The sequence below is a fragment of the Mercenaria mercenaria genome, chromosome 18 (assembly GCF_021730395.1).
Source record: "Mercenaria mercenaria strain notata chromosome 18, MADL_Memer_1, whole genome shotgun sequence".
Taxonomy (NCBI): Eukaryota; Metazoa; Mollusca; class Bivalvia; order Venerida; family Veneridae; genus Mercenaria; species Mercenaria mercenaria.
Window position 1 is genome coordinate 14,615,146 of NC_069378.1, and position 27,724 is coordinate 14,642,869.

The 27,724-nt window shown below is 34.3% G+C and overlaps 1 protein-coding gene across 3 annotated transcripts in view; it reads left to right on the forward strand.

The window, feature by feature from the left end:
- The first annotated feature begins 2,409 nt into the window (after positions 1-2,409).
- The window catches only part of LOC123538494 (chitin synthase chs-2-like), a 50,686-nt gene continuing 25,371 nt past the window's right edge, over positions 2,410-27,724 (forward strand). The window contains exons 1-9 of one of the 3 annotated variants that reach the window (XM_045322647.2): positions 2,410-2,500; positions 17,434-17,468; positions 20,022-20,290; positions 20,500-20,675; positions 21,560-21,728; positions 23,590-23,691; positions 23,856-24,049; positions 24,389-24,828; positions 25,135-25,243. In XM_045322647.2, the coding sequence (XP_045178582.2) occupies positions 2,498-2,500; positions 17,434-17,468; positions 20,022-20,290; positions 20,500-20,675; positions 21,560-21,728; positions 23,590-23,691; positions 23,856-24,049; positions 24,389-24,828; positions 25,135-25,243 (1,497 nt within the window). In that variant the 5' untranslated portion in view covers positions 2,410-2,497. Of the gene's footprint in view, positions 2,501-11,590; positions 11,701-17,433; positions 17,469-20,021; positions 20,291-20,499; positions 20,676-21,559; positions 21,729-23,589; positions 23,692-23,855; positions 24,050-24,388; positions 24,829-25,134; positions 25,244-27,724 lie in introns of those variants that run through there. The other 2 variants (XM_045322646.2, XM_045322649.2) reach the window with 2 other exon arrangements.

A 27,724-nucleotide genomic window follows, 5' to 3' on the forward strand; every position in this document is an offset into this window, starting at 1 on the left:
TATAGGCGCTGAGCATCCAAGAGTCGGGGCAATCGTATAGAGTTGTAACTTAAATAAAGAGGACATAGGCCGAGCATCTATGCGATAGGACTCGTACAATGTATGTTGTTGATTCAAAAAGATTGACGGAAACAAAAAGACCAGTCCAGTATAGAGACTCCAGCATAAAGGAGTTTGGGATATTTATTATTAATTGAAAAGTGTTACTTTGAAACATTTAGTGATTTGCCTGACCCCTGAAATCATCTAGCTCCTAATTGAAATCATTTACGAATCATTGGTACACGAATCATTTAGGCAAGGTAGCCAGAGGAAAATTTATATACGAGGTATTTGGTCTCACCAGCTATACGTTTTAACAAAGGACATTCTTTTCGTTTGTCAGATAGTCTTAGACATAGTCACCTTAGCGATTATACCAATTTCATTTTTCAAGATACTAAGGGCGTAGGTACTTCCCTGGGTCATATAACTCGTATCCTGACACAAGGTGAAGCTGTAAGGGAACGAGTTTGCGTTTCATTTCTTGTGGTTATTCTCGTGATTACACAAAAATTCTACACTTAGTCACGAGAATGCATATTGTCCCCACGAATATATAAACTCGTGGCTAGGAAATACTAAACTGAGAGAACGATATAATTACTAGTTGCCGTGCTTTGTTAACTCGTTGTTGCAATGTAGCATTTTGTGACCGCCCGAAAACTAATTATCATATTACCGCGAGTAACTATAATGTAATTACGAGTTGGCATCTTGTAGCCTCAATTTATATATACTATGCACTAATATTACTATCTGGTTCCAATGACTTATAGCATCGAATGGTCATGAGAAAGTACTTACTCGCTTCTCCATCTGTTTACTCCCATTTTTAATTCAGCGACGGATACCCTTGTAAAGTGTATTGAAACGCGTGTAACATGTGTAATTGTTTGCTTTTATGAATCATATAAATGATTTTGGAAAGTATCAGCTGGTATGTTTTTATCTAATTTTCGTAGAATTCATGTATTACTACTAAATCAGTACTCATCCGTACTCAAAATGTGTTCGTACTCATAATAAGTCGAACGTAATGTAATTATTCTTGAAATTGTGTTCCTGTTTACCGAATATTTAAGTTATATGCAGAATTACAGCTAATATCATGTTTGTAATAATGAGAAATAAAAAAAAATCGTATAAAAACCCTTACATGCGTTTGGTAGTGTTGTTGGTCTTGTTGATTTGTGGGCCCCGGTTATGGGTATTAAAAAAACATGTTAACCGTCCGTTTCTAAGAACAACAGAATATTAATTCAAAATTGTTTCGGAATCGTAAAGTCATCACATATGAAAATGATAAAATTAGTCTTTATCTCATAATTTTTATGCAAGAATAGCGAAAACACAAGTGTGTTTTGTGCAGTAACGTCTACAGAAGGACTTGGGAAATGTTTGTGACCTCGACCTTCGGTCTCGGCCATAAATGTTCCTCTGTGTTTATGCAGACGTTAATACACAAAAACATGTATTGTTCATATACTATTAATTTATTTCCTTTTTGCATAAAACATACTTTTTATTAGATGAAACATTGAAAAAAAAAAATTTTGTGTCGTTTCTATTAGTATTTATGCTTTTAACAAAATTCAAATTGAGATTTAAATGCTGATTTTTTCATACTTTAGTTTGGACGCTCTCAAAATTTTGAAACCTGGTAATGACTTACATAAATCGAACCGGTTAATCGGTCGCAAGTCGACCTTATCTAGGTAATTCCGGCAGCTGACTTAAAATTCATTAGAACTTATAAACTTTATTGTTTGTTAGCTGTCATAAATCATATTTTGCTGAATTTTATCATTCAGTTTTGTTAAAATATCATGACACGCAAATCGGGGACTACTCATGTGAAAAATAACGATATTGATTATACATTGTTTATGCTTATTATTTGTGGGCGATTTTAGGTTTTGCGGAACTGATACAAGTTTTACCCTCTAATTAATCGAATCCGACCCGATTAACCGACCTATTGTGATACACATTACTGCAACTATGTGCCATCTCTTCACTCTAACAATAATTTATAAAAACTTTGTTAGTTTCAATTTTTTATCAAGACCAGTTCGTCCTGGTTTATTATTAGATCAACGCATTTGCTGAGGTATGTCCGTTCACGTTGATTTACTACTTTAGGAACATAGTCTACAATCTACGAACCCCTTGAAAACTGTGTCAAACATATATATTGAATAGTACTTGATTTATCACTATCATGCTCTGTTCTTTCAGTTTACATTGATCATCGGTCATTATGTCAATACTCTGGTTGATACTCAAGATTACTACATGCGTTTTATCTTATATTTGGTGCATTTTTTTCATGTACTTATGCAGATAGCTTGTAATGATTTTATTTGCACATTTTGTCACATAAAACCCCCCACACGCTTTTATTGAAACATGTTATCATTTTGAAACAGTTTGGAATGGATCCGGACAGTACGAAATGGTAAGAAGGATTTTTAAATTTGTTAGTCAAATGTAGTTGTGTCTATTTTCGGTTAAAGGCAATGTCTGCAGAAAAAGAAAACTTAATGCAAGAAAGAGTGAATTTCATATATTTAATTAAATCAATTACATTAAAACGTTTTGTGTAATTTCCACGTACAACATAACTGCAGTAAACACAGAATGGTTTAATTGTCTTAAATTGGTTTTGTGTGTGAATGGATTATCAACATAATAACAATAATATGTGAGTTAAAAAGCAAAATTTAGATTTATGAATTTCTACACCAATCGCGCGCCCGTCGTCAGAAAATGGTGCTATTTAGGTTATTTTAGTTTAGGTAAGACCGTCGCCTAGATATTGCATCGAACTTTTCCATACAATAATCATTCGGAATACAAACCTTCAAAAAAATACGAATGGAGCTACAAAGTATCAAGTAACTGGAGCAATTTGATTTTTTTCGTGACTTGGATCAGCCGTTTTACTGTTTTAATATACGAGTTGTTAGCTAACATATAGAAGAGACTTTTTAAGAAACGGTAGATCAAAAAAACAAATTTTTGATTAGGCCACACGTCACTTTCCACCTATTAGATTTTATCATAGGTTTTTGCGATCTGTCAAACTCATTATCTTTTATCTGTCCTTTCTTCAAAAGCACAGTTTTTTTGTAAGTATCTTGGTACGATATTGTTGTGAATAACATTACAATAAATATCATATTTAGCGCTAATAGTTACCAAAATCGACCGCGCTCACGTGTAGGCAGTTACGCTATATGAAAGATACGTCAAATTGTAGCAAAGTTCAATTCATCTGTGGACAAATATGATATAAAACAAAAGATAAACGGAAAAAAACGTGGAACAATACATATAAAAGCCGGAGACCAGTATCCGAAAGTCATCCAGCAACGCAAAAGAGCCCTGATACCAGAACTTGACAAGGCAAAAGAAGCAAATAAACACACTTTGTTAAGCTATAATAAAGCTGTTCATAGACGGCAAGCACTTTATCCCTGATGCAAGTTCTCAATAGGATGTTGTTGAGAAGCAGTTAAATTTCTGCTATGGAACATACAAGGGTTAAGCAGTAAACTAGATGACACAATAAGTACGATATCTTAGTAATCACAGAAGCCTGGAACTCTAAACTTACAAATATACATATTGAAGGACATTGCTCATTTTCTTGTCCAAGACATAAAACGAACCGAAAGGTTAAGCGATTTCGCGGTGGTGTTATAATATACAGTAACTATAAAAAGGAGTATTTCAATAAAATAGAGCTAGTTAGTTTAAATCAAAATGTCATCGTTTGGTTTAGATTATTGAATTATTTTTGTACATGTTATATTCAACCAGAAGACTCTTCTGTATATAAGAATACATCTTCTTCGTTATATGAATATGACTTTTTTGAACAATCAAACAGGGATATCATAAAATATAGCTAGTATAGTGATATATATTTGACAGGTGACATGAATTCAAGGACAGCCGAGCGGTCGGATTACATTGAAAATATAAATCTCGACCGCTATGTTGATCTACCCATTGATGATGAATATATGCTTGATCTCCCACCACGTGTATCAAATGATAAAATTGTGATTTTTTATTGAAATAGGCTATTGTCACTTTGCAAAGAAAATAATATTCTTATTACAAATGGCCACTTAGAAAACGGTAAATACACCTAGAAATAGACATGCTGCTAGCGTAGTGGATTATCTGAACACAAGTTACTGGAATTTCCCGTGCATTTCGAACATAACGGACTTTTCAGATCATTGTCCTATTGAATTTTCTTTAAATTGTGAAAGCATGATATTTAACGAAACAGATATATTAACATATGACAAGATTATATGGAATTGTATTAACCAAGATTACCTTGATAATATTCTGTATGAAAATAGACAGGTTTTGACAGTTTATCTCAGGGGTTGGGAAACAATATTATTGATATAGATACGTATGTAAATTCTTTTTCAAGGACTGTCTATGATATCTCATTTAGAGTAAATGGTAAATGTATAAAAAAAAGGCTCAAGAATATCTAAAGTAAAAGAAGTCTCTTTGGTTTGATGAAAAATATAAAAGTGCCAAATCAGATAAACGAATCTTCCATTCTTACCCTAAGGACGAAAATCGAGCACAATCATTGACAAGTAGAAGTATCTACGCTTCTGTTAAAAGTGCGACGCAAATTCAATTTTAAAGAAAAGTTAAAGCTAAATGATTTAAGTAAGATGAACCCTAAACAATTCTGGAAATATATAAATAAGTTCAGTAATAATGGCCGCTTTGGTACGCTTATTATATAAGCTTACATGATTCCGCGGAGAATGTTAAAAAAAAATTCAAATTCGTCCCAGTGTGAGTTTACAATTGATGATGACACATTTCGCAACGGACCAATAGTTATAGATGAGTTACAGTTTACAGTTGAAGAAATCACCAACACAATAGGTTTCATCAAAAGAAGCAAGAGTAGTGATTTTTGTAATAATGTGACTGATTTTTTCATAGACACAAATCAGTTTATCTTACCATATCTTGTTATTGTTTTTAATAAAATAATTGATACAGGCATTTATCCCAAATAATGGTGCGAAGAAGTAATTGTTTTAATACACAAGAAGTGGAATTTTGAAAATCCGTCTAATTATCGTGGAATAACACTTGTAAATGTAATGGGTAAAATATTTTCACTTGCCCTTAGAAATAGATTGAATAAGTGGTGTGAATCAAAACATATTTTTAATGATTTACTGTGTGGTTTAAGGGACAATCATAGTACAGAAGATTGCATATTTTTGAATGTGGCATGAGCTGTAAACTGATTAATATGCTTTATAAGTTTATTTATGCAAATGTAAAATTGTGTGTTAAGTTATCTACAAATATAAATATGTCAGATTTTTTTGACGTTACACTCGGTTTAAAACCACTAGGGAAACCACTCTCCCCTTTGCTCTTTGTTCTGTTTGCAAATGACATAAATAAAAATATTCACTTAAACAATTTATGTGAGTTCGATCTTGATCAGCTTTCTATGTATCCGTTGCTGTTTGCTGAAGATGTAGTGTTGTTTACGACCAGTCCAGAAAGCTTACAAGCACAACTTGATAATACATATATATATATGACAGAGCCAAAATTTACAATATTCCCATTTTATAAAATGAAAACTAACAGTTTATCAGCTAGATTAACAAAAGAAAAATACTTTATTGACTGTTTTAAACCGAAATTAAACATGCGGAACATTTCACATGATACGGATTGATAAATAACATTATAACGTCATTAACTCCCCTGTTTGACGTCGAAATTACGTCCCTTGTTTCCTTGACGTCAACGTCATTTCTATTGAATTAATTCCCTTTCTCTTATTGTTATATATTTAGACACACTGATGAGCCATTCACGGCGAAACTAGTTTGTGACTTTTATATTAAAATTTAAGAAAAACTAAGCGAGCGTGTAAAGTCATTTTATAATTTTACGATATATATATATATATATATATATATATATATATATATATATATATATATGTATATATATATATATATCGTTGCGCTTGCCCTCAAATAAATGACTGGTGTCGCTGGCAAGGCTACTCGCAGTCCAAGCTTAAGTCTGGATTTAGAGTCGCAACATGAAAAAACTAAGATGGGCACATGGGTTCGAATAGGACACCTTTAAGATTTCTAAATGTATAAGCTGACAAATTCAACCAGTTCCTATATTAATTATCTTTTGTATGGTTATATTTCAATGATACAATTATGCATGGATCTTAAAGAAAAATAAGTTTTGACCGGATTCGGTCAAGCACCAGACTGGGTTACTCTGACCAGATTGGGTAAAAATCACTATCTTCTATAAATTGAAGTAAAATAAATGTCAGGATATGCAAAAACCGAACTCCCGTAAGTAATAAGAATACCTAAAGAAAAATTTGAGTTCGTTTTACAACCATACAAGAACTTGCCAAAATTAGGGTCAAGTCTAGCCTACTGCACCGGGTCTATAGGGTCTCTATAAAATACTGTTTAATAAACATTAAATCTGGGTTAGTGACCAGAACAAATACACTAAATAGGTAGAATAATCAAAAATGGGTAAGCACCTCCAAGTGGGAGTTCATTTTCAGAGGCAACTGCCCGGTACAGTGACAGGAACACGACTGACAACTAGCTGTCAAAAAAATGTAAACAATGATCCGCGGTATAGCGTTTGCCGCACGTGAATGCCAATATGACGTCACTTCCGGATAAACAAATGAGCTGAGGAATCGCGCGTATATCTGGGAGCTTGATTTCTACGATAAATATGCTAAGTGGAATGGTAACATTGATTGAAATGAATAAAGTACAATCCATACTTACTAACAAAACCAACAACAGGTTGACAGCGAGAAATAAGCGAAACAATAGCGATATAACTGGAGTCAATCTGGGTCGCCAGACGCACATAGAAAGTATAGTAAGAAAGCGTCTCAAAACTGTCAGTTAAATGTCAAGCTCGGTAGGCTGTTCATAGCAATATGTACTCGATAAAATGGGACTTAAAGGTAAATGTTATTATAAACAGACTAAAATTTGAGAAAAGGCTTTGAAAGGTACATTAATGGAGAAAAACTAGATCTTGTAGACCAATTTTGCTATTTAGGTGTTAATTTCACATACACAGATAATATGGTAATATAAAAAATACCGCAAGAACATTATCTGACCAAGCACTAAAAGCTTATAATTGTCTGATTTCAATATTTAGTCGGGTAAGCTTAGATGCATGCTACTATCCAGACCATGCCTAAGCTAGAATATTTAGAAAATTTAAATCGACTTTCTGCTAGGAAAATTATCTAGATATAGTATCTAATAATGCATTAAGAAAACAGCTAGAAATAAAATTTGGTAGATTTTCTGGAACTATAAGAGGAGCACGTATTTGTAAAGTTTGTACATGTAATACTATTGAATCTGAATACCATTTTCTTTTGTGCTGTCCATTATACTTGTCGGAAAGACTCAAGTATTTAAGAAATACTGCATGGCCGAATATTCATATGTTTATTTCTTTTATGTCATCTAGGAAAAAGAAAAACATATTAAATGTAGCGAAAGATGTAAACGAAGCTTTCAAACTGCGAAAGGAAACACTTGCCGGGTTAACTGCTTCTTAGTTAAGAAAATATCTATTTTAAATTAAGTTGCTCAAGGTGCTAGATCTACAAGTATGTATCTGTTGAAATTTCTTGTATTATGCTATGTCTTTGCACTATTTGTCTTGTTTATGTTAATGGCCAAAGGCAAATAACTTGCCGATTTGCTTAATAAAAAAACTAAACTAAAAAATGAAACAACTAGCGACCACATTAATGTAGTCCCGACAGGTAAAATATTTAACAAAAGTATCTACAATGTATTAAGCAACTGGGTTCCCAATTCCCGCCGGGCAATTCTTCACCTGTGTAATTGGCGAGTACGTTTTGCACCTGACTGAATGCATAATGGTGATGATACATATTGATATATATATACATATATGTATGCTCATAACAAATACAGTTATATTGACAGTTAAAATAACTTTTCTCTTCACCTGACTGAAATTCAGTAAGTCAAAGAACATTCCATTAACCTTAAGCCTGCTAGCGGCAAGTGATTCTGCCTTTGCGACCAGTGCAGACCAAGATCAGCTTGCAAGTCCGTGCAGGCTGACCATGGTCTTCACCGTCCGCTATTCAGTCATTAAATTTTACGTAAACACTCCTTCCAATAATAAATGGTATTGCCCAAACTAAATGATAGAACAGGCCATTTTAGAAATTTAGCAGATAAGAGTTGATAGACCACTTTCAAGCTGCACCTTGAGCGGTCTCTTAATACAATGTCGACTGTACAAAAATCGATCTTAAGGCGTTTGCTGATGGGTAAAGAAAAACTTAGGTCGAAATAACTCTATAACGTTATTCCTTTTTTGAAACAGCTGAAGATTTGTTTTATTTCTCATCAGAAATTTAAATTTTGGCACCAGTTTAACGACTCCTCGACTTGTATGAGTTGTTCTGTCTGCGGTGTGCCGACAACGAGCGTTCTATTTAGTTTCATACTGTTGACTTCTGCATTTGTCATGATGTCCAATATCTAGTTCAAACCATTATTAACTCTTAATTTGACAGAGTAGCACAGAACGGCAAGAATGGCCTTTTCGAAAGTCGTGATTCATCCGGCTTCAACGTACACGTATATGACTAATTATGGCATTTAATTATATTTTAGCCCAATATTTAGTGTCCATACACAGAATTTGAACTCGAGCCGATTCTAGGCACGTAAAGTTGTTGTTTGAACCTGGATGGGACAGCCTTAGTGATTCGTTGAGCCGACTGGTATAGTTGCATTTCAATGGCTAAAACTTTACAGCAGTTAAAACTTAAGTATTTTACTACGATGGCTGCTGTACACTGTTCAAAGAAAATAAGATGAATAAGTATTTCACAACAAATTTACAGCGAATTGATATTAAGCAGGAGCCAATATTTGAACCTGCATGAACCAAACTGGAGCCAATATTCGAACCTGCATGGACCAAACAGGAGCCAATGTTCGAACCTGCATGGACCAAGCAGAAGCCAATATTCGAACCTGAATGGACCAAACAGGAGCCAATATTCGAACCTGCATGAACCAAGCAGAAGCCAATATTCGAATTTACATCTACATACATTTGCCTGTTTCTTTTCTTATTTAAAAAGCAATATATGTCCCAAGGAGTTTGCTGTGATAGCTCTCTTCCGCCATACAAGCTTCATATAAATACCGTTACTTTTTTTTCAAAACGCATCGCAGTGTCATTTTGTGGTGCAAAACTTTAAGCATTTTTGTTTCTCACTGCAATCAGAGTCATGGTATTATTTTCAAACACATCAGTGTGTTCAAACACTAAAATGACTACTTGGTCATGCTGTCACTGTTTCCAGATTTTGCGGACAGACGGACGCGTACGGGTATACGGACGAGAGCTAGCGTTTAGTCTCGAAGATTTAAATGAATCAGTTAGGCTAAGTCTTCGCTTGCTATCCTTTTTAAATCGCCAAAGACTATATCATGATTTAGTACGCTGAAAAAAAAAAATGCCGTTTTATTTCTGAAAAGTATTGTGTTTAGGCACAGTTATTCTAGCGCCAATATAATAGGCAATAATAAGGTACGCAAGACACAGCCTTGAAAACTTGAATCAAATTTATTATCAAAGCTCAGAAAACTATCAACATTATAAATAATCGAGGGAGATTAGATAAAGAGAAGCAGCCTGTAAGTTGGCTGATTCCTGTCATTTCGTTCGGGCGTGTTGGTGCTCATTAATCGCGCCAGAACGAAGGGCGCCAACAGGCCATAACGACAAATAAGCGAGTCGGTACCCCAAATGCCGTTCGCTGTGTTTATTCTTTATGAATGCTTGAGTCTGTTTGTTACTTCTATGTTATAACTATCTTTGCAATCGTTTATGTTTACATGTACTCAGCCGCTAAACACGTGTGCATTTACAAGACTCATATAAATGGAAAAATGTCGTGACAAAAAGTGATCTGTTCAGTTTTATATTTTTTACATATTCATTCATATTATATGATATCTGGTTCAAATATTGATATCAAGCAAGGTAATTATAAGGATCTTACATGCCTACTTTTGTAAGACATTTCTTTTCAAACTATTCGGGCAGCATTAAATTAGACACCGAACAATCGTGAGTAGTATTTATTTGCGTTGGCGACAGGGTTTACTTGGTAAACACGTTTTATAACGGGGGCCATGTTTGATCATTTTTTCGTGCATATCTTCAACATCTACAAAGTTAAAATATGTTAAGTTATACATCACGCATAACCTTTATGTGAAATACGCAAAGAAAATACGTCACAATGGGTACGTATAGCTAAGTTAATAAATTGATCTACTACCGGGATTTTTTGTCTTGCCGCGCTAGGTAGACAATGTTGTTTGATTTTTCTTTGTTTCCTGCAAGACCATGAATCCAAGACTAGTTCTAAGCACGCCAGGTTATCATAGGAACCTGACCGCATGAAATGGTGACACAATACGGAATTATTTGTACGGAAATGAATCTGTCCTACATTGTTTACATCTTTTCCCAACAAATATATAAGCATTAGGAAAGTAAGTTCAGATTACTTTTACATGTTTGATTCTTTCAAAACTTTGCACGAAATTTGGCATACATTGAGGGAATTCTACAGAACTGGAAACTAGGCAAAATAGAATAGAGATTCAACAATAGAATATTTTGTTTACAAACCAATTAAAAAAGATAAGACCTATATTGTATTGATAACAGAAGAGACCTAGGTTTTTGAAGACATGTACATAGTACATTATTACATAATAATCAATTTATTATTACACAGATTGGGGTCAGTTTGCGTGTCTGTGGTGAACTTATAAAACTACTAAAGTTGCTTGATATATGTTTGCCACCGCTGGACGTGCTGTTTATTTGCGCTTTACCTTTTATTGTGGTAAACTTTATGCATTCGTCTGTTTGAAGAACTCATAAAGCATTTAAAGTATTTGTTTTGTGTTATTTGTAGACATTTATGTTTTAAAGAAATTGAAATATTGCTATTTATGAGTCGATTTAAGTGCAGTCAAGTAAAGATATATACAACAATCCCACATCGGGTCTTTAAAGAATTATTATGATTTTTTTTTCGGAAAACTTGTAGCTGACTTAATCATGACAAGATAGTCTGTGCACGTGAAACATGTGAACCTTTTTAATCTATTTTATGTCGCAAACTTCCATGTATAAAACAGTAAATATATTGAACATGTTTGTAAATTTGATATAAATTTCATTTGACAGTTGAAAAAATAAACAATTGACGAGCTTTATCCTTCTTCTACAGTAGAAATATTGCATTGTTTGACATATAAGTGTTCAATAAGCAACATTTAAACGCCAGAATCGATTGCAATGTTGAGATAAAGGCTCTTATCTTTGTTGATAATAATCTTTTTATTTGTTCTTCCGTGTAAGGTATTAGTAATGATCAAACGTAATGTCACATCAACGCAAAATGTCTCACGCGGACTGACGTTTCTATAAGAAAAAAAGGGATTTTATCTGAGGACGACTTTAAAGATAAAAATGGTAAGATTAAAACACAAATCATCTTTCTTAATAAATCTTTGAAAGTAGAAATTACCGTTATGTTATAGTTTATTTACAATTATAATGTGCAGCTACCATGCATGTACAGTTTCTGTATATATAACTACAATATAAGGGTATCGTCTGTTAAAAACTACAATTTAATGGTTATTTACGTCTTTTACTAAAATATGGGTATTTTCCTTCTAAAGCTACATTCTAGCATAAAACTGCTGTTCTTGTCACTTTTCGGGGGTGTTTTAACAGGAGAGAAAACGTGTGCTAACAGAGAGATTCTCGCGCTTACGTGCTGTTATAACACTTTTTTATATATGCGAGTTCCGTGCCAAAGCGTAAACGTAATACTGCCCCAAAACGGATAATTCAAATGGAAATGACGTCAACGTGAATAAAAAACAAGTTAGATATTCCCGCGCACTTAAGGATGTACGAGCGTTTTTTTTCAGGATATCCGCCATTTTGAAAAATGATTCTCCGAATAGTGCTTTCTAACAAAAGTTTTGCCAAAAATTAATGATAGATAATTAAAATATGGCTAATAATGTACCATTTAAGCAAATAGATTCTACATTTTTCGAAAAAAAGAAATTCACCCTTATTTTGGCTGAAATTTGCCTAAAATTGACGTAAGATTTACAATGGGGTAGGATTAGGTAATGTCAAATATCTATCAAAGTAGATTAGGTTTGGTTTTGAAATTTTCCTGACTGATACATATAATGATGAGCTATAATTGAAATAAAAGTTTACAAGATAGCACATTATATTATCTAGAAAAAATATATTAAAACAGAAAGAACAAAAAATATCAAAATTCACCAATTTTTAACAGTTTTTTCTTAATAAATCTCTTAGATGCACGGTGACCCCAACTTTTTTTATTTCCATTTTGAAGCATTTTTGTGGGTCATTAAAGCTGCAAAATATTTTGAAAATCTTAACGTCAGAATTTTTTTTGTAGATCTAAATACGTTTTTTCCATTGACAATAAAGTGGGTGGGGTAATTATGTCAATATGTGAAAATGAAAGAGAATTGTTGGTGATATTTATGCTTATATAATACTGGCATCACCTTGTATTCATATTAACCTGTAACACCCGAAATCCCTATAACATTAAGTGAGATATTATATGTTTTATAAAATACCACCATTTTTCTAATTTTACAAAATTTCAGAAATGCTTAAGCAGTGGGTGAAGAAAATGCCCTATAAAATTAAAACGAGTTCGATGACCTATGTTTTTTCTTCTCTTGTTTGTCTTGGAAACAAATGTTCTTCAAGCTCACAGAGTATGAAAAAAAATTTACGTTAGAAAAAATTCGCTCCTACATCCTTAATGGAAATATAATGACGTTGAGGAAGAATGTATTCATTTATTTGTTGTTGTTTTTTTTTCCGCGTTTTATGCTAGAATAGCGTTAGCGCATGTTCATTTCGTGTTATAACATCTTCAGAATCCCTCGGGATACGTTGCGACGAAACACATGACAATGAAACGGCTCATAAAACGTGGCCAGTAAATGCGGAGCCGTAAGAGTATATATTCCTTCAAAATTCGCCATCATAAAAGAACCATTGTTTTTAATTACGTAGAAAGAAACATAAAAAAACGAAAGAAAGAAGAACAGCAACAAAAAAGTAACAGTTAAACTACTACTAGGCGTAATTGGACCATTTGATTTTCTTTTCTCTTTTCATCTCACACCAAGAAAAGAGCAATCTTGCATCCACTATTATTGTGCGCCCCTTTGTTGCAAAATAACTATTTTATTATGGTGTTAATGTGTCTATGTGCTTCTTGGCAAGACTTTGTTTAACTTTTCGTAGCTTTATATTTCTTAATTGAAATGATAAGTTGCGGGAATAACCGCTTCCTAGATGACGAATCATAAACGTGCCCTTGACGATATGTTAGATCCTTTTCTGCATATTACGACATTATACTTTGTCTGAATTATTCTGTGGACTTTGCGTTCGATTTACTATTTTAACTTTAATTGAAATGTTATTTTTATTTGGACACCGCGAAGTTTAAATTAGGTATGGCGATAACAAGGTTTGATAAGGTACGTTTCAATGAAACAGATTGCAAACAAACCTCGTACTCAAACTTATAATATAGACTTTGACAAAAATACAAAAAAAAATCAGATATTAATATTTTTTTTTTAAATCTTATTGACTACATTACTTGAATAAACGGTTAGGACAACACGATAGTTTTTCAATAATCTGAATATTTGAAAGACAATAACATCTATTAGAAGATTCTTTTGAAGTTAAGGATGCAACCAAACAAAATAAGACTCGGTTTGACTGAGTCTGTTAATGTTTGTTTGTTTGTTTGTTTTGGGTTTAACGCCGTTTTTCAACAGTATTTCAGTCATGTAACGGCGGGCAGTTAACCTAACCAGTGTTCATGGATTCTGTACGAGTACAAACCTGTTCTCCGCAAGTACATGCCAACTTCCCCACATGAACCAAAGGCGGAGGACTAATGATATCAGACACAATGTCGTTTATCAAATAGTCCCGGTGAACATACGCCCCGCCCGAGGATCGAACTCGCGACCCCGAGATCCGTAGACCAACGCTCTTACCTATTGAGCTAAGCGGGCGGGCTTGTCTGTTAATGAGAGGTAGTGGAAAGTAAAACACCCTAACGCCCCTAGCATCAGCTTAAGCGGAATTCAGCATTGAATCAAAATTCCAATCTTATATTCATATGTCAAATTTCAATAACTTGTTATTCAAAACTTCAAAACGCTTGACATTTTTGTGCAAACGTCTTTTGATAACATACTGTAGAAGCATACATTTACGCATTCTACATTAGACAATTCACCCTAGTTTATAAACGCTATATGGTTCACTGTGGTGATATATGACGGAATTTGTCAAGGGTTAATTACGGAATCCTGTCGGGGCCATTTATAATGTCGCCGTCGCGTTTGCGGGGTCGGCACACGACAACGCGAAGTGACATAGCGACATTACGAAGTGACACCCGACAATCGCAAACGACGGCGACAATCCCAAACGACAATGTCGCGGTATCCACTTTGAAATGTCGCCTTTCAAAAGCACGATATATCGCGATGTCACTTCGCGTTGTCGAGCGTCGTTTCGCATTGTCGCTATGTCACTTCGTATTGTCGCGATGTCACTTCGCGTTGTCGTGTGTCGACCCTGCAAACGCGACGGCGACATTTTCAAACGACATGCGATAATCACAAACGACGCTCGACAACGCGAAGTGACATTTTCCAGATGTCGTATCGTATGTCGCGTGTCGCGGGTTTGGGTGAGGGTCGACGCGCGACAATTCCAAACGATACACGACACGCGAAGTGACACTCGACAATACGAAGCGACATTTTCATAATGTCGTATCGCATGTCGCCCGTCTACCGGTGAAAGGGTAAGATAAAAAGCTGTATTTCCTTACTTTTCCGTACGGAAAATGTCCGTGTTTTTCATTAACTTCAAAAAATTGTAGAATGTTCCAAACACAAGATAATAACTTTTATAAATTAAATTCAAACATTATCTAAACGGATATGTAACTTGTATAAATTTACCGCCGACGGTTTCGTCGGAGGACCGTCTCAAAATGTATCAGTTTCGTGAAAATATGCATACTTCTTCATATATTAAATAGAGGGGTGGTCCTTGTCTGAGGAGACATATCTTCATAATCTGATATCCGATTTTAATAAATGGTACTTTGTTGCAAAGGGCAAGCCAGTACCAAAAGAAAAGAGGCCACGTCAGGTTCGAACCCGGTCGGCTAGGGGTCAAGGCCATAGGTCAAATTCCGGTAATATTCTCAAAATATGAACTTGTCAGAGCAGTCAAGACGGTCCTGAAAATCCAAGCACTACCTTCACTGAGTCCAATGACACCATTGGAACAATTCTCACGGCTCCCCGGGTCGGGTCAGCTTAGTCTTGGCCAGCACCTTACCGTATATAACAAGTTTAATCATTTTCTGATACCTGTCCAGAGCTCTGATGGCCTCATATGGACTTGTAAGCAGCTTAAATGTAAAGCCAAGTCATCTACGAACATATTCATATATATATGGTATAGGTAGGTACCTGGGATGCAGAGACTCGAACAAGGGTCAAAATCTAACATAGTGTCATTATCAACTGAAATTCAGTATAAATTACAATAATAATAATTAATTAAAAGTAGGACAGGTATCAGACAATGATCAAACTTTTGTTATATGTGGTAGGGTGCTGGCCAAGACTAAGCTGACTCGACCCGGGGAGCCATGAAAATTGCTCCAATGGTGTCATTGGACTCAGTGGAGGTAGTGCTTGGGTTTTCAGGACCGTCTTGACTGCTCTGACAAGTTCATATTTTGAGAATATTACCGGATTTTGACCATGACCCCTAGCCGACCGGGTTCGAACCTGACGTGGCCTCTTTTCTCTAGGTACTTGCTTGCCCTTTGCAACAAGGTATCATTTATTAAAATCGGACATCAGGTTATGAAGATATGGCTCCTCAGACAAGGACCACCTCTCTTTTTAATATATGAAGAAGTATGCATATTTTCACGAAAAATGATACATTTTGAGACGGTCCTCCGACGAAACCGTCGGGGTAAAATTATACAAGTTATATATCCGTTTAGACAATGTTTGAATTTAATTTATAAAAGTTATTTCATTAAAATATCTTGTGTTTGGAACATTCTACAATTATTTGAAGTTAATGAAAACATGGACATTTTACGTACGGAATAGTACGGAAATACAGCTTTTTATTTTACCCTTTCACCGGTAGACGGGCGACATGCGATACGACATTATGAAAATATCGCTTCGTATTGTCGAGTGTCACTTCGCGTGTCGTGTATCCTTTGGAACTGTCGCGCGTCGACCCTCACCCAAACCCGCGACACGCGACATACGATACGACATTTGGAAAATGTCACTTCGCGTTGTCGAGCGTCGTTTGTGATTATCGCATGTCGTTTGAAAATGTCGCCGTCGCGTTTGCAGGGTCGACACACGACAACGCGAAGTGACATCGCGACAATACGAAGTGACATAGCGACAATGCGATACGACGCTCGACAACGCGAAGTGACATCGCGATATATCGTGCTTTTGAAAGGCGACATTTCAAAGTGGATACCGCGACATTGTCGTTTGGGATTGTCGCCGTCGTTTGCGATTGTCGGGTGTCACTTCGTAATGTCGCTATGTCACTTCGCGTTGTCGTGTGTCGACCCCGCAAACGCGACGGCGACATTATAAATGGCCCCAACAGGATTCCGTAGTTAATCGTGTTTTTCTTTTTTTTTTTTGTACCACATATCTTTTATCCGTCTTTATATTTAAGAAATAATAGGTTCCCAAACGTGGTTTATTGTGGAATAGCCCGTGTTTTGAGTTCTTATGTGTAAGAATATATCAGAAAGGCTCCTTCAGTATATTTTTTTCTTCGCAATAAAATACTAAATTATAAATGACAAATACATGCGAAAACTTGATATCTAAAAGAAAAGACTGACTAATCATACTAGATCAGATATGGATGACTGACTGAATGCCTTGTAAGAGTGTCATGCAAACAAAACGGCTGTTATTAAAAGTATAAGCTTTTTTTCAAAATTAATGATAGTCTCTTTATTAGGTGTGATATAGTTGACACTATGAAAGCTCTAAGTGTTACGTTGTTTATTTACAGACAGAAGCAAAGCGGAATGAAGAATCCGAAGAATGGTAAATGTATATTTTTGTAGATATATTTTCCAGTATAATGTGTGGCTAAGATAACGTTACATTGTAAAAAAAATAGTGTGTAGTTCGTTTTTATTTTCGTTTTTTTTTTTTACTTTTATAATTAAACAATTTCAGATTATTCCATTATTTTTATTTGATTGTTCTGTTTTCTTCCAGTTAATGTTATATATCTCCCATCTTTCTCTTTATTACCAGTTTGCCTATGCATGTAGTCTTACACGATTGATGCTAAAACATTTATATTGTTCACCATTTGTGAAAACAGACTCCGCAAGAAATCACCAGGGTCGACAAAATGACCTTATGCATACCTTTGGTCATAAGTAAAAGTGCATTATATCTAAAGTTGTGGCAAGTGTTCTTCCGTTTACAGTATGATAGATTTATATTGTTCACCATTTGTGAAAACAGACTCCGCAAGAAATCACCAGGGTCGACAAAATGACCTTATGCATACCTTTGGTCATAAGTAGTTGTGCATTATATCTAAAGTTGTGGCAAGTGTTCTTCCGTTTACAGTATGATAGATTTATATTGTTCACTGTTTGTGAAAACAGACTCCGCAAGAAATCACCAGGGTTGACAAAGTGACCTTATGCATACATTTGGTCATAACTAGTTGTGCATTGTATCTAAAATTGGGGCAAGTGTTCTTCATTTACAGTATGATAAATACGTGTCGCCATTGACTATTGATAATCTCAATGTATTAAGTCAAAATGACTTACTTTGTAAAACATTTATTTTATGCGCTAACTGATGAAATACTGTGTTTTATCAGCGAGATATAATCTATATTACTCACTACATACCACTCACTGTGAATGCCGATCTACTTGTACATTGTGTATAAATTTAAAATTATTTGCTTAAAACAGAAAGAAAATTGCAGTCGCACTTTGTTCTTTATAGTATATTTCTTGATTTATTATTTTTCTGTTTCAAATTTATTCATAAAACAGCATAGTTATTAACAAAGTCAAGAATATAACATCAAATGATGTTTACAATATAACATACAATGTGTACGATTAGTAATATAGAGGACGGTTATATGCTTCAAACAAAATGGTAAACATTACATATTACATTACATGTTTCTTTGGCAATAGTATTCTAATGCATTCAGAAATTTATTAAGAAATAGCAATTTATAAGTTTTATTTCTTGACAAATATTTAAACACAGTTCATATATCAGTGTGTAATAGTTCGATCATAGACTGTGTAAAATATTAATATCCTGTTATTCTTTAAAACCAATTTTGTAACCAATTACTATGTTTTTCAAATTCAAGTTATTTTACTTAATGAGAATTTCATAACGCTATGCAGCAAAAATTAAAATAAAATGGAACTTTATGTCGTCTTTCTAACGTAACAACACGTCTGACGTCATGTCCGTTTACTGTTTCCCGCGCTGAGTTTAAAAGTTATTGCATAATGCATATTTCAACGTAATTAAGCATATATATATATATGTTTGTTTATCGTGAATACGCGCTCATGAAAATATTTAAAGTTTTTTTCACTTTTCAGTAAGATATATTCCATATTCACTCAAAACAAACAAATATCCTCTATGTCATGCATTCTCGCTATACCACTAATAATTATGTCACTAGATATATACTTGTTACGTTGCTCTTCTTATGAGGTATACAAAAATTGTTCCCAAAATCTGTACTTGTAGATACAATTTATATTGACTAAAGAGCAAAAGCACAGTCGCGTTTTGAAAGCTAACAGTTACTTAGTATGTGTCTAGAATATTTCCAAAACCACTTTTTCTATTTCATTACGTGCAACAGGTGGTGAGACATGGCCACTTAATATTCTAGGTGTCCTGTTTTTGTTTGTGGGTATTTTTGTCTTTTTTTTTTTTTTTTTGCTTTTTTTTTCACAAACAAATGCGTTGCTTTCCAAATTTCAATTCCAAAGGGTATATCAGTAGCTAAAAAGTTCTTTTGACATGTTGTCTTTAAAGAAAAAAAGAAAAGAAAAAGAAAAACATTGGTTTTCTTTTATAAAAAAAGACCGTCGGCCTTCAAGTGGAATTATATACAACCGATTTTAACGTGTTAATAAGTCTTCACATAAGAAAGATATTGTCATTTATCAATTTCGAGACAAAAAAAGGTTACTATGCTTGCACATTCAGCCTATTCATCAAATCTAGCCTTGTGTCACATTTTTATCATTTCACACACTGATATACATCTAGGAAAGCCCAGGGTTTAGTTTTTTCACTGCCTTTATGGTGAACGTCTAAAAGAATTATCGAACGTGTTTAAAATCATAGATATAGCTTCTATAGTTGTGTATACTATATAAAGGAGAATACTTTGAAGTCAGGATGAAAGTTGTTGTAAACAGTTCCTTCGATGGAAAGTTGTAACGGGAGATATATTAGTTTTTGAACATCCTCGTATAACTCAAATTCATATCACTGAAAAGCTGTAAAAATATCAATGTCATTTCACGTTAACGTCAGCTAAAAGGTTATAACACTATCTGTCATCTCTTCATTTAGGCCGGCAGCATTTTCTGCAAGATGGGACAGATTTGAGGAAGTGTCCGAAGAGAGAATATTGTCCGAAGACCATGTATTCTGGGATAAAGCTTACTGGGTGACCAAAGTCATTTTTTCTGGACTGCTCTTCGTGCTTGTACTTTGCTCAGCTGTAGTTTCCAAAGGCGTTTTACTTGTACTGACATGGAACATATTTACGCCTGCTGAAGTTAACGCAACGCGATCTGGACTAAAGACGCTAGATGGCCATTTTCACTACAACATTACGGGTAATTTATTACTATTAATAAGAAACCTCATTTGAAAGAATTCACTTGATTTTTAACCAAAAAGTCACCGATAAATTAAATCATCTTTTTAAAACAAACTGACGGAGGACTGAAATTACATACATGTTATACCATTCTGTTCTCAAATCATACATATTCTAAGTAAATTGTACACTGTGTGCGGTATAAACACTCTTTGGTTATTAAAGTTTCAACAGGAAACCGTAACATTACGCTTGATGACGGAGATACAGTAACAGATATCAATTTCATTTGGGCTTTATTTCTGATGGTTGTTGCACCGAATATCTTCACAATTATTTTCTACACCTGGAGGTTAATATTCAGGAAAACAGGAAAACTAAAATGGTTTCCACTCTCAGTGGTGAGTATAAATCAGTTTGAAAACGTGATTTAAGAATAAAAATTTCAACCCATTATTTACTGTGTGCTGGCAAAATTATTCGTCTTTGCTAAGACTCTTTCAGACATAACATTCAATAATCTTAAATTCTTTCATTGAAACCAACAATTAATATTAATATATTGAAAAGTTCAAGTTGTTCGGGATTAATATCCTACTCGAACTGCATTAATCGAAAATTGTACTTCACAGTTACAACTATTAAATTTTAAACTGATATTGGGACTAAGCAATTATATGATTGTTGACGGAGCTAGAGCCACTGTTATTTAAGCTAATCGTAAAATTTGTTTAATTTGTTTATTCTTACGGGTTTACGCCATTTCAAATTGTTATTAATTTATATAGTGGGTTTTGGGGAGCTGTGTTTAGACTATACCCTAGAACTGATTTGTTTTCACTTATTTCACATGAGTTACAGACGAAAATTTTTCGAAAGGAGTGGCAGTTTATTTTGTTACTTTATTTTTTTATTTTTTTTTTTAGTGGGGGGGGGGGGGGGGGGGGGGGGGGGGGGGGGGGGAGAGAGAGGGCTTCATGTGGCACCGGCACAATAATTACAGGTCATATGAGAACTTTCCAGTTTTGATGGTTGAGGAAGACCCCAGGTGCCCGTCCGTGCATTATTTCATCACGGGGGCACCTGGGTAGAAGCACCGACTTTCCGTAAGACGTCATGATGCATTCCTCACAATGATGAATTCAACGTCCCACATCGATGTGCGGAAAGTGATTTGAAGTCAGCGACCTGAAACACTCGGCCACGGAGGACCCCTCTACTTTATACGTCAGTACAATAAAACAATGGAAACTCAGTTTGCTTCAGTATGTTTCTATAATTGTAGGCTCTGATATCTGCAACGCTTCACTCGATTGGGCTCAGTTTCTTTGCATTTTACCTACTTCCATCGATGGATCCCATATCTGGTCTTTGGTACTCTTCTAGTATAACATTAGTTCCTTCAGTCGTACAACTTGCTTTCACAGGAAAGGCAATAGCTCTAAGACACAATGGTAAGTTTAAAGTTCACTTGAACCTAGATGCACATACAATCATATTGTAAACTTGTATGTTCATTGATTAGATGCATTATTTTAGTGTCGTCAAGATAAACCATATGGATATACGTTAGTACCCAATGAGTTTGCCAACTATTTCTATATTGAATCGAATCTATCATTAATTGTCCTTAAATTTGTCACTGTAAATTTACCAAAGAAACATGTTAAAAATAGATAATACAACAAAACGAACAATGGGTATCGATTTATAATATGTCTTTTTGTCTGCACAACAAAGACTTTTCGTTAATCCTATCACGTCATATCGACTATAGATTACGTGGTTGGTATTTACATATGGCTTATCTAGTGTTCACTTAGATATTACATTACAATGACAATTGTACCCATTGTTTTGAAAGCTGCGTAAGGAAAGTATAGGACATATACAACCAAATTAAAAACTTATATGGTGATTGATTAAATGCGTTGCTATACTGTCGCCAAGATAAACCATGTGCTTATTCGTTTGTACCCATGGAGCTTGTTAACTATTTCTATTTTGCATCGAATCTGTTATTAATTTTGTTTTATTTGTCACCATTGAAACATGTTAACAAAATCAATAATTAAAAAAAAGTAAATAAAACATAAAAAACAAAAAAAAAAAAAAAAAAAAAAAAATAATAATGAAACACACACACACAAATTATTCTAGGCCAGCCATATATTTTTGAACTATGAGCATCACAAACAAAAAATCCACTATTTTGGCTATTTCAAGGGCCATAACTCTGTAATAAGCGCAAAGGTTCTCAACAAGAATGCCAAGTGTGAAAGGTCACATCATGATAAAGCCTCAAGCAAGGTTTCTTGAATTTAAATTAAATACTTTTTGAGCTAAGCACATAATTAGGTGAAAATGTGCATTTTTTACTATTTCAGGGGCCATAACTTTCAAAATAGGGGTGGAGCCGGCCCAAAAATAAGAGGTGTGCAAGTTTATATCATGATAAAGATTTATGCAAGTTTTCAACCGTTTATATTCAATACCTTTTGAGCTAGGTACATCAAAAGGTGAAAATGTGCATTTTTGACTATTTTAGGGCCCATAACTCTGAAAATAGGGGGCGAGCCAGACAAAAAAAAAAAAAAAAAAAAATAGGAGGTGCACAAGTTTATATCATGATAAAGACTCATACAAGTTTCCATGAATCTATATCAAACACAAGGTAAAAATGTGCATTTTTGGCTATTGCAGGGGCCATAACTCTAAAACTAGGGGGTATAGCCAGACGAAATATAGGAGGTGCGCAAGTTCATATCATGATAAAGACTCATGCAAGGTTTCATCAATTTATATCAAATATTTTTTTAGCTAGGTGCGTCACAAACTTCGGACGGACGGACGGCCAAGACCAAAGCTATATGCCCCCACCACTCATGTGGGGGAGGGGGGGGGGGGGGGCACATAAAAAAAACGAAACACGAGTATCGATTTATAATATGTCATTTGTCTGCATAACAAAGAGTGCTATTTTATTCCTATCAAATTATCTCGACAATGGATTACGTTGTTGTTAGTTGAAAGTTCTCTTAGGTTGGATAGTGATATTGTATGCTCCTGATTTGATATAGTTATATGAACTGGAACTCCTCACTTGCCTTCATAGATTAACAAATACATAGATATTTGACGAGTGAGTTGTCTACTGATAAGTTTACATTTGTATAGCTGCTAAACTGCTGTAACAACGTTTAGCCCTGTTTGTGTGTAATGCGATATGTATTCATAGTTAACAGGTTACGTGCTGTTTTTTATTTGGAAGCGTTAGGCCCTAGACGACTTTGTTCTTTCATTGATCTGTTTCAGACACCAATAAAATTGAAGATAGTTATGAGGATATTAGCAGTGAAACTCAAGTTTTACCCGAAAACGACAATTCCAACGGCACAGCCACACCCAGAAGGACGGGTGAGTTATTAGTACAATGGTAGTAACACGTACTGGATACTTAATAGTATAAATGTGGCTAATACTAACCCCTTTCTCTATGATCGTACATGTAATTACCAAAATATTATTTACTATGTTGTGTTGAATATCTGTTAACATTTCAAAATGCAAGTTGGTTTTAGGTATTTCATTCAAGACAGCATGGCCTTTGCTAGCAAGCATTCTGGCTTGTGTGTTCAGTGCAACTTCACTGTGTTTATGGGGCGTGTATGTAGCATCTGCGTCACAACCGGCGGTATCAGCGGGGCGAGCAATGTTGTTCATATTGTCACCAATACTTGTGTCTTTTGGTTGGTGGGAAATCTTTGTACCTAGTGTAAGTATTAATAACTGTTTAATTTGTTTCATTGTCTACTTCTATTTATAAATGTCCTGCTAATGTTTTGATTGATTGTGTCAGTGGTACCAAGTAAGTAAACATTGTACCTGATATAAAAGCGTTATTTGATCCTCTGTCTCCTTATTTTTATCATTAACTTCACAAAACTGCACAGATTTTCAGTATTGTTCTCGCTGTCAAAACATCTTAAAATTATAAGCATACGCTTATTTCATGTAAAATTAAAGTCAAATCACATCTCATTATTAAGGCAAAATGGCGGACAAATGAAACACTGAAAAATGTTGATGCATTTTTCATTATATATATAAACAGCAGAAGACGTTAGTTGTCGATAAGGACGGGATCAAAGTGAAAAATGAATCTTCAGAGAATGGAGAAAACGAAAACAACAATACACCGAAAGAAAGTGAGGGCAATCTTAAATCGAATGACCAAAAGAAGTATGGCAATACGTTTTGGAGCCGCATATATGATTTGAAATATCAAACATATAAAGGAAGATTCAAAATTTATACAATTGTTAACGTATGGAAAGTAATTTTAACTTTCGTTTTGGTGATAGTAATATATAGTTTGTCATGCAATGACTCTTCAAACTGTATTGACGCACTATTTGGAAAACGTCAGCAACCCGCGAAGCAAGGCTCTGATTTCTTTGGTAGCACATTTCTGCTAAATGGGGGTATGTGTCAATTTGCGACGCCATTTATCGTTGCCGTTATTGGTATTTCGACAAGTTTCTTTTGTCATAGGTATGTATTATAAGTTTGTACAAAACTGTTTCATTGAAAACCGATTGAACTATACATTTGATATAGATTAATTTGAAATATTCAAAGAATTTAATACTGATATTTTTATTTATCATTTACGTTCACGAACTAATTACATTAACTTTTGTCAATCTGCGCATGTGACTAACCTTGGGATATATTCCATCCCATCACTTAACTTTGCATTAAGAGCATACTGGAGAAACCTGGCTTAAATTATATATACTTCCGTGTTTTTTACTTGTATTAAAATGTAGGACCTTATAAAGACTTTCATTTTCACAGGTTAAGCGTGGCTGCTATAAAGATTGTTGCTCAAATTCAAGGCTTTTCTTTCCCGGTATGTTTGGCAACACCAGTAACATTTGGAGTGGTTGTGATCCTATCAACACAGGTACGACATGCATGTAACATTGTGCAGTATATACCGAGATAAGGCACACTAGTCTTACTTTTTCTACAAAAACGAAAAGAAAACGGAAAGTATTAAATAAATGAATTGACAACTAAGCTTTAAATACAATTTATTGTAGTTCATGTAAATTTACTTTAAAAAGAACAAAATGATTATTAAAGAAAGCTGACATTTTATACGTTACAATCTGCACACACAGATTTTGATATCAGAGAATGATAATTAAATATTGAATAAAAATCTAGATCTAATATCCCCCCAAACCCGGTAAACAACTCCCAGTTAAATCTGCTTATCAGTGATTATTTAAGGCCTACGTTATTTCGAAATTATGAATTAGGTGGGTGGGGTACATGATATTATTTCTGAGGAATTTCGATGTTATTGTAAAACAAATGTTATTCCAATGTGACAATACATTAAAACCATGCAGTGCTGAACTCTTACTTTAATTAAAAGACTAAAGTGGGAAAAGTTATCAGTATGTTCGGGTCACAATTTTCGGGGTAAGTATTTAAGGTCATCAAGCATAATTGCGAAAAAGTATAACGTACATAGTAAAGTGAACTATCCGTGTATAGGAGAGATCGTGTTTGTATACAAATTCTATTTTTAGAACTGATAAGACAGTGATCGGGTGGGCAGAAGCCGACCGTCCATGTTTTTTGTAAACAGTGATGTTTTTCTAACGGTCTAAACTTTCTTAAAACACAAATTACATAAATAATTTTTTGATCAATGGAAAGGTTATAAAACAAGCAGTTTATTGATTACTTTTAATTGTTATTTCGAAATAAAATGGATTAATTATGAACGCTTAACTTACACTGTTTTTCTAAAAGTTGTGAAAATCACTACGCCGCTTTTAAAATAATATGTCATTTAAAACGGTTATTCATTGAAAAAAGATATTTGGATACAAAAATATGAAGATTGTTAGTATTTCAAATCTTTTTGAATTTTGAAAATCCATAAATGAGCAAAAAAGTTATTAAAAATTAAAAATTCTGATTCAATACGCAAACGGTGTTAAAATCATTTGTTTTGCCAACCACCAGATAAACAGATGTTAACGCGTGACGTCACGGCGATCTCTCCTATATGAGCTGAAAGCTATTTTTCTATTTTCATTTATTACTTTCCTAAAAAACACATTACAATTAACCAGGTGTCGGTAAACGTTGTCATTTTTGTGCACATGCCTTTACACATTAAAGAAGTCCGAACTATGGGTATGGTGTGTGAGAAGGGCCTGAGCGCTTACGTAGTGCGTATTTACAGGGAGTGTACTGCTCAGATTAATATATATATATGACTTTATCGTAAGTACAAAAAGTGCACCAAAAATAGAAGTATTAATTTTGTAATAATATTATTTATTTACAAGCGTAGCCTCTGACAATGGACCTCCATGGCCGAGTGGTTAAGGTCGCTAACTTCAAATCACTTGCCCCTCATCAATATGGGTTCGAGTCTCACTCGGGGCGTTGAATTCTTCATGTGAGGAAGCCATCTAGCTGGCTTACGGAAGGTTGGTGGTTCTACCCAGGTGCCTGCTCGTGATGAAATGATACACGGAGGGGCACATGGGGTCTTCCTCCACCATCAAAGCTGGAAAGTCGCCATATGACCTATAATTGTGTCGGTTAGACATTAAACCCAACAAATATATATATATATATATATATATATATATATATATATATATATATATAATATTTATTTATGTTCTAGTAACCTTTGACACTGATTTCAAGGACAAGCCGGATTTGTGGCACATACATGTCTGTTGTTGGAGTGGAAAAAGATCCAAATTTTAAACTAAAAGTATATTGCATAACTTCTTCTTTATTTCTGTGCATACAGTTCGGTTGCTTAAACTTTAGAATATCAGAAAATTACTGGAAATAAAACATATCTTTGAAAAAGTCCCGATCTTTCATCATTTGTTTGGTTGGCGTATGTTTACAAATTTAATGTTAGTAGGCCGTCATGTCCCAACAAGCTGTGTAAAGTGATAATTTTGATGACACATTGGTTTTATTTTGTAATTGTGAGTGATCGTTACGTGATCAGAAAAAACGGACAGTGGGATGTTATAAAAACGTGATGCTTTATTTAGATTAGAAAGTGAATCGCACTATTCAATAATTCTAATAATTCTAAGTTAAAATACTCCTTTTACTTCGTTCACTGAAGAAAACATGGCGGACATTTTTTGTAAAAAGTCGGTACACATGTGATTTGTGTAACGCTTAGCTCATTTACACTGACATATCCTTGATCGATGAATATATATATTGTATAGATATAAGAAACTTACGGTACCAAATACTTACCTCGAAGATTCCTATGCATTTTCCTCTAGTGCACTGTTGGGACATTCTTTTGAGTGTCATTGATACTTTATAATTTACTCGGAGATACATTTTTTTTTATTATTATTAGTTTCTCTTTGAC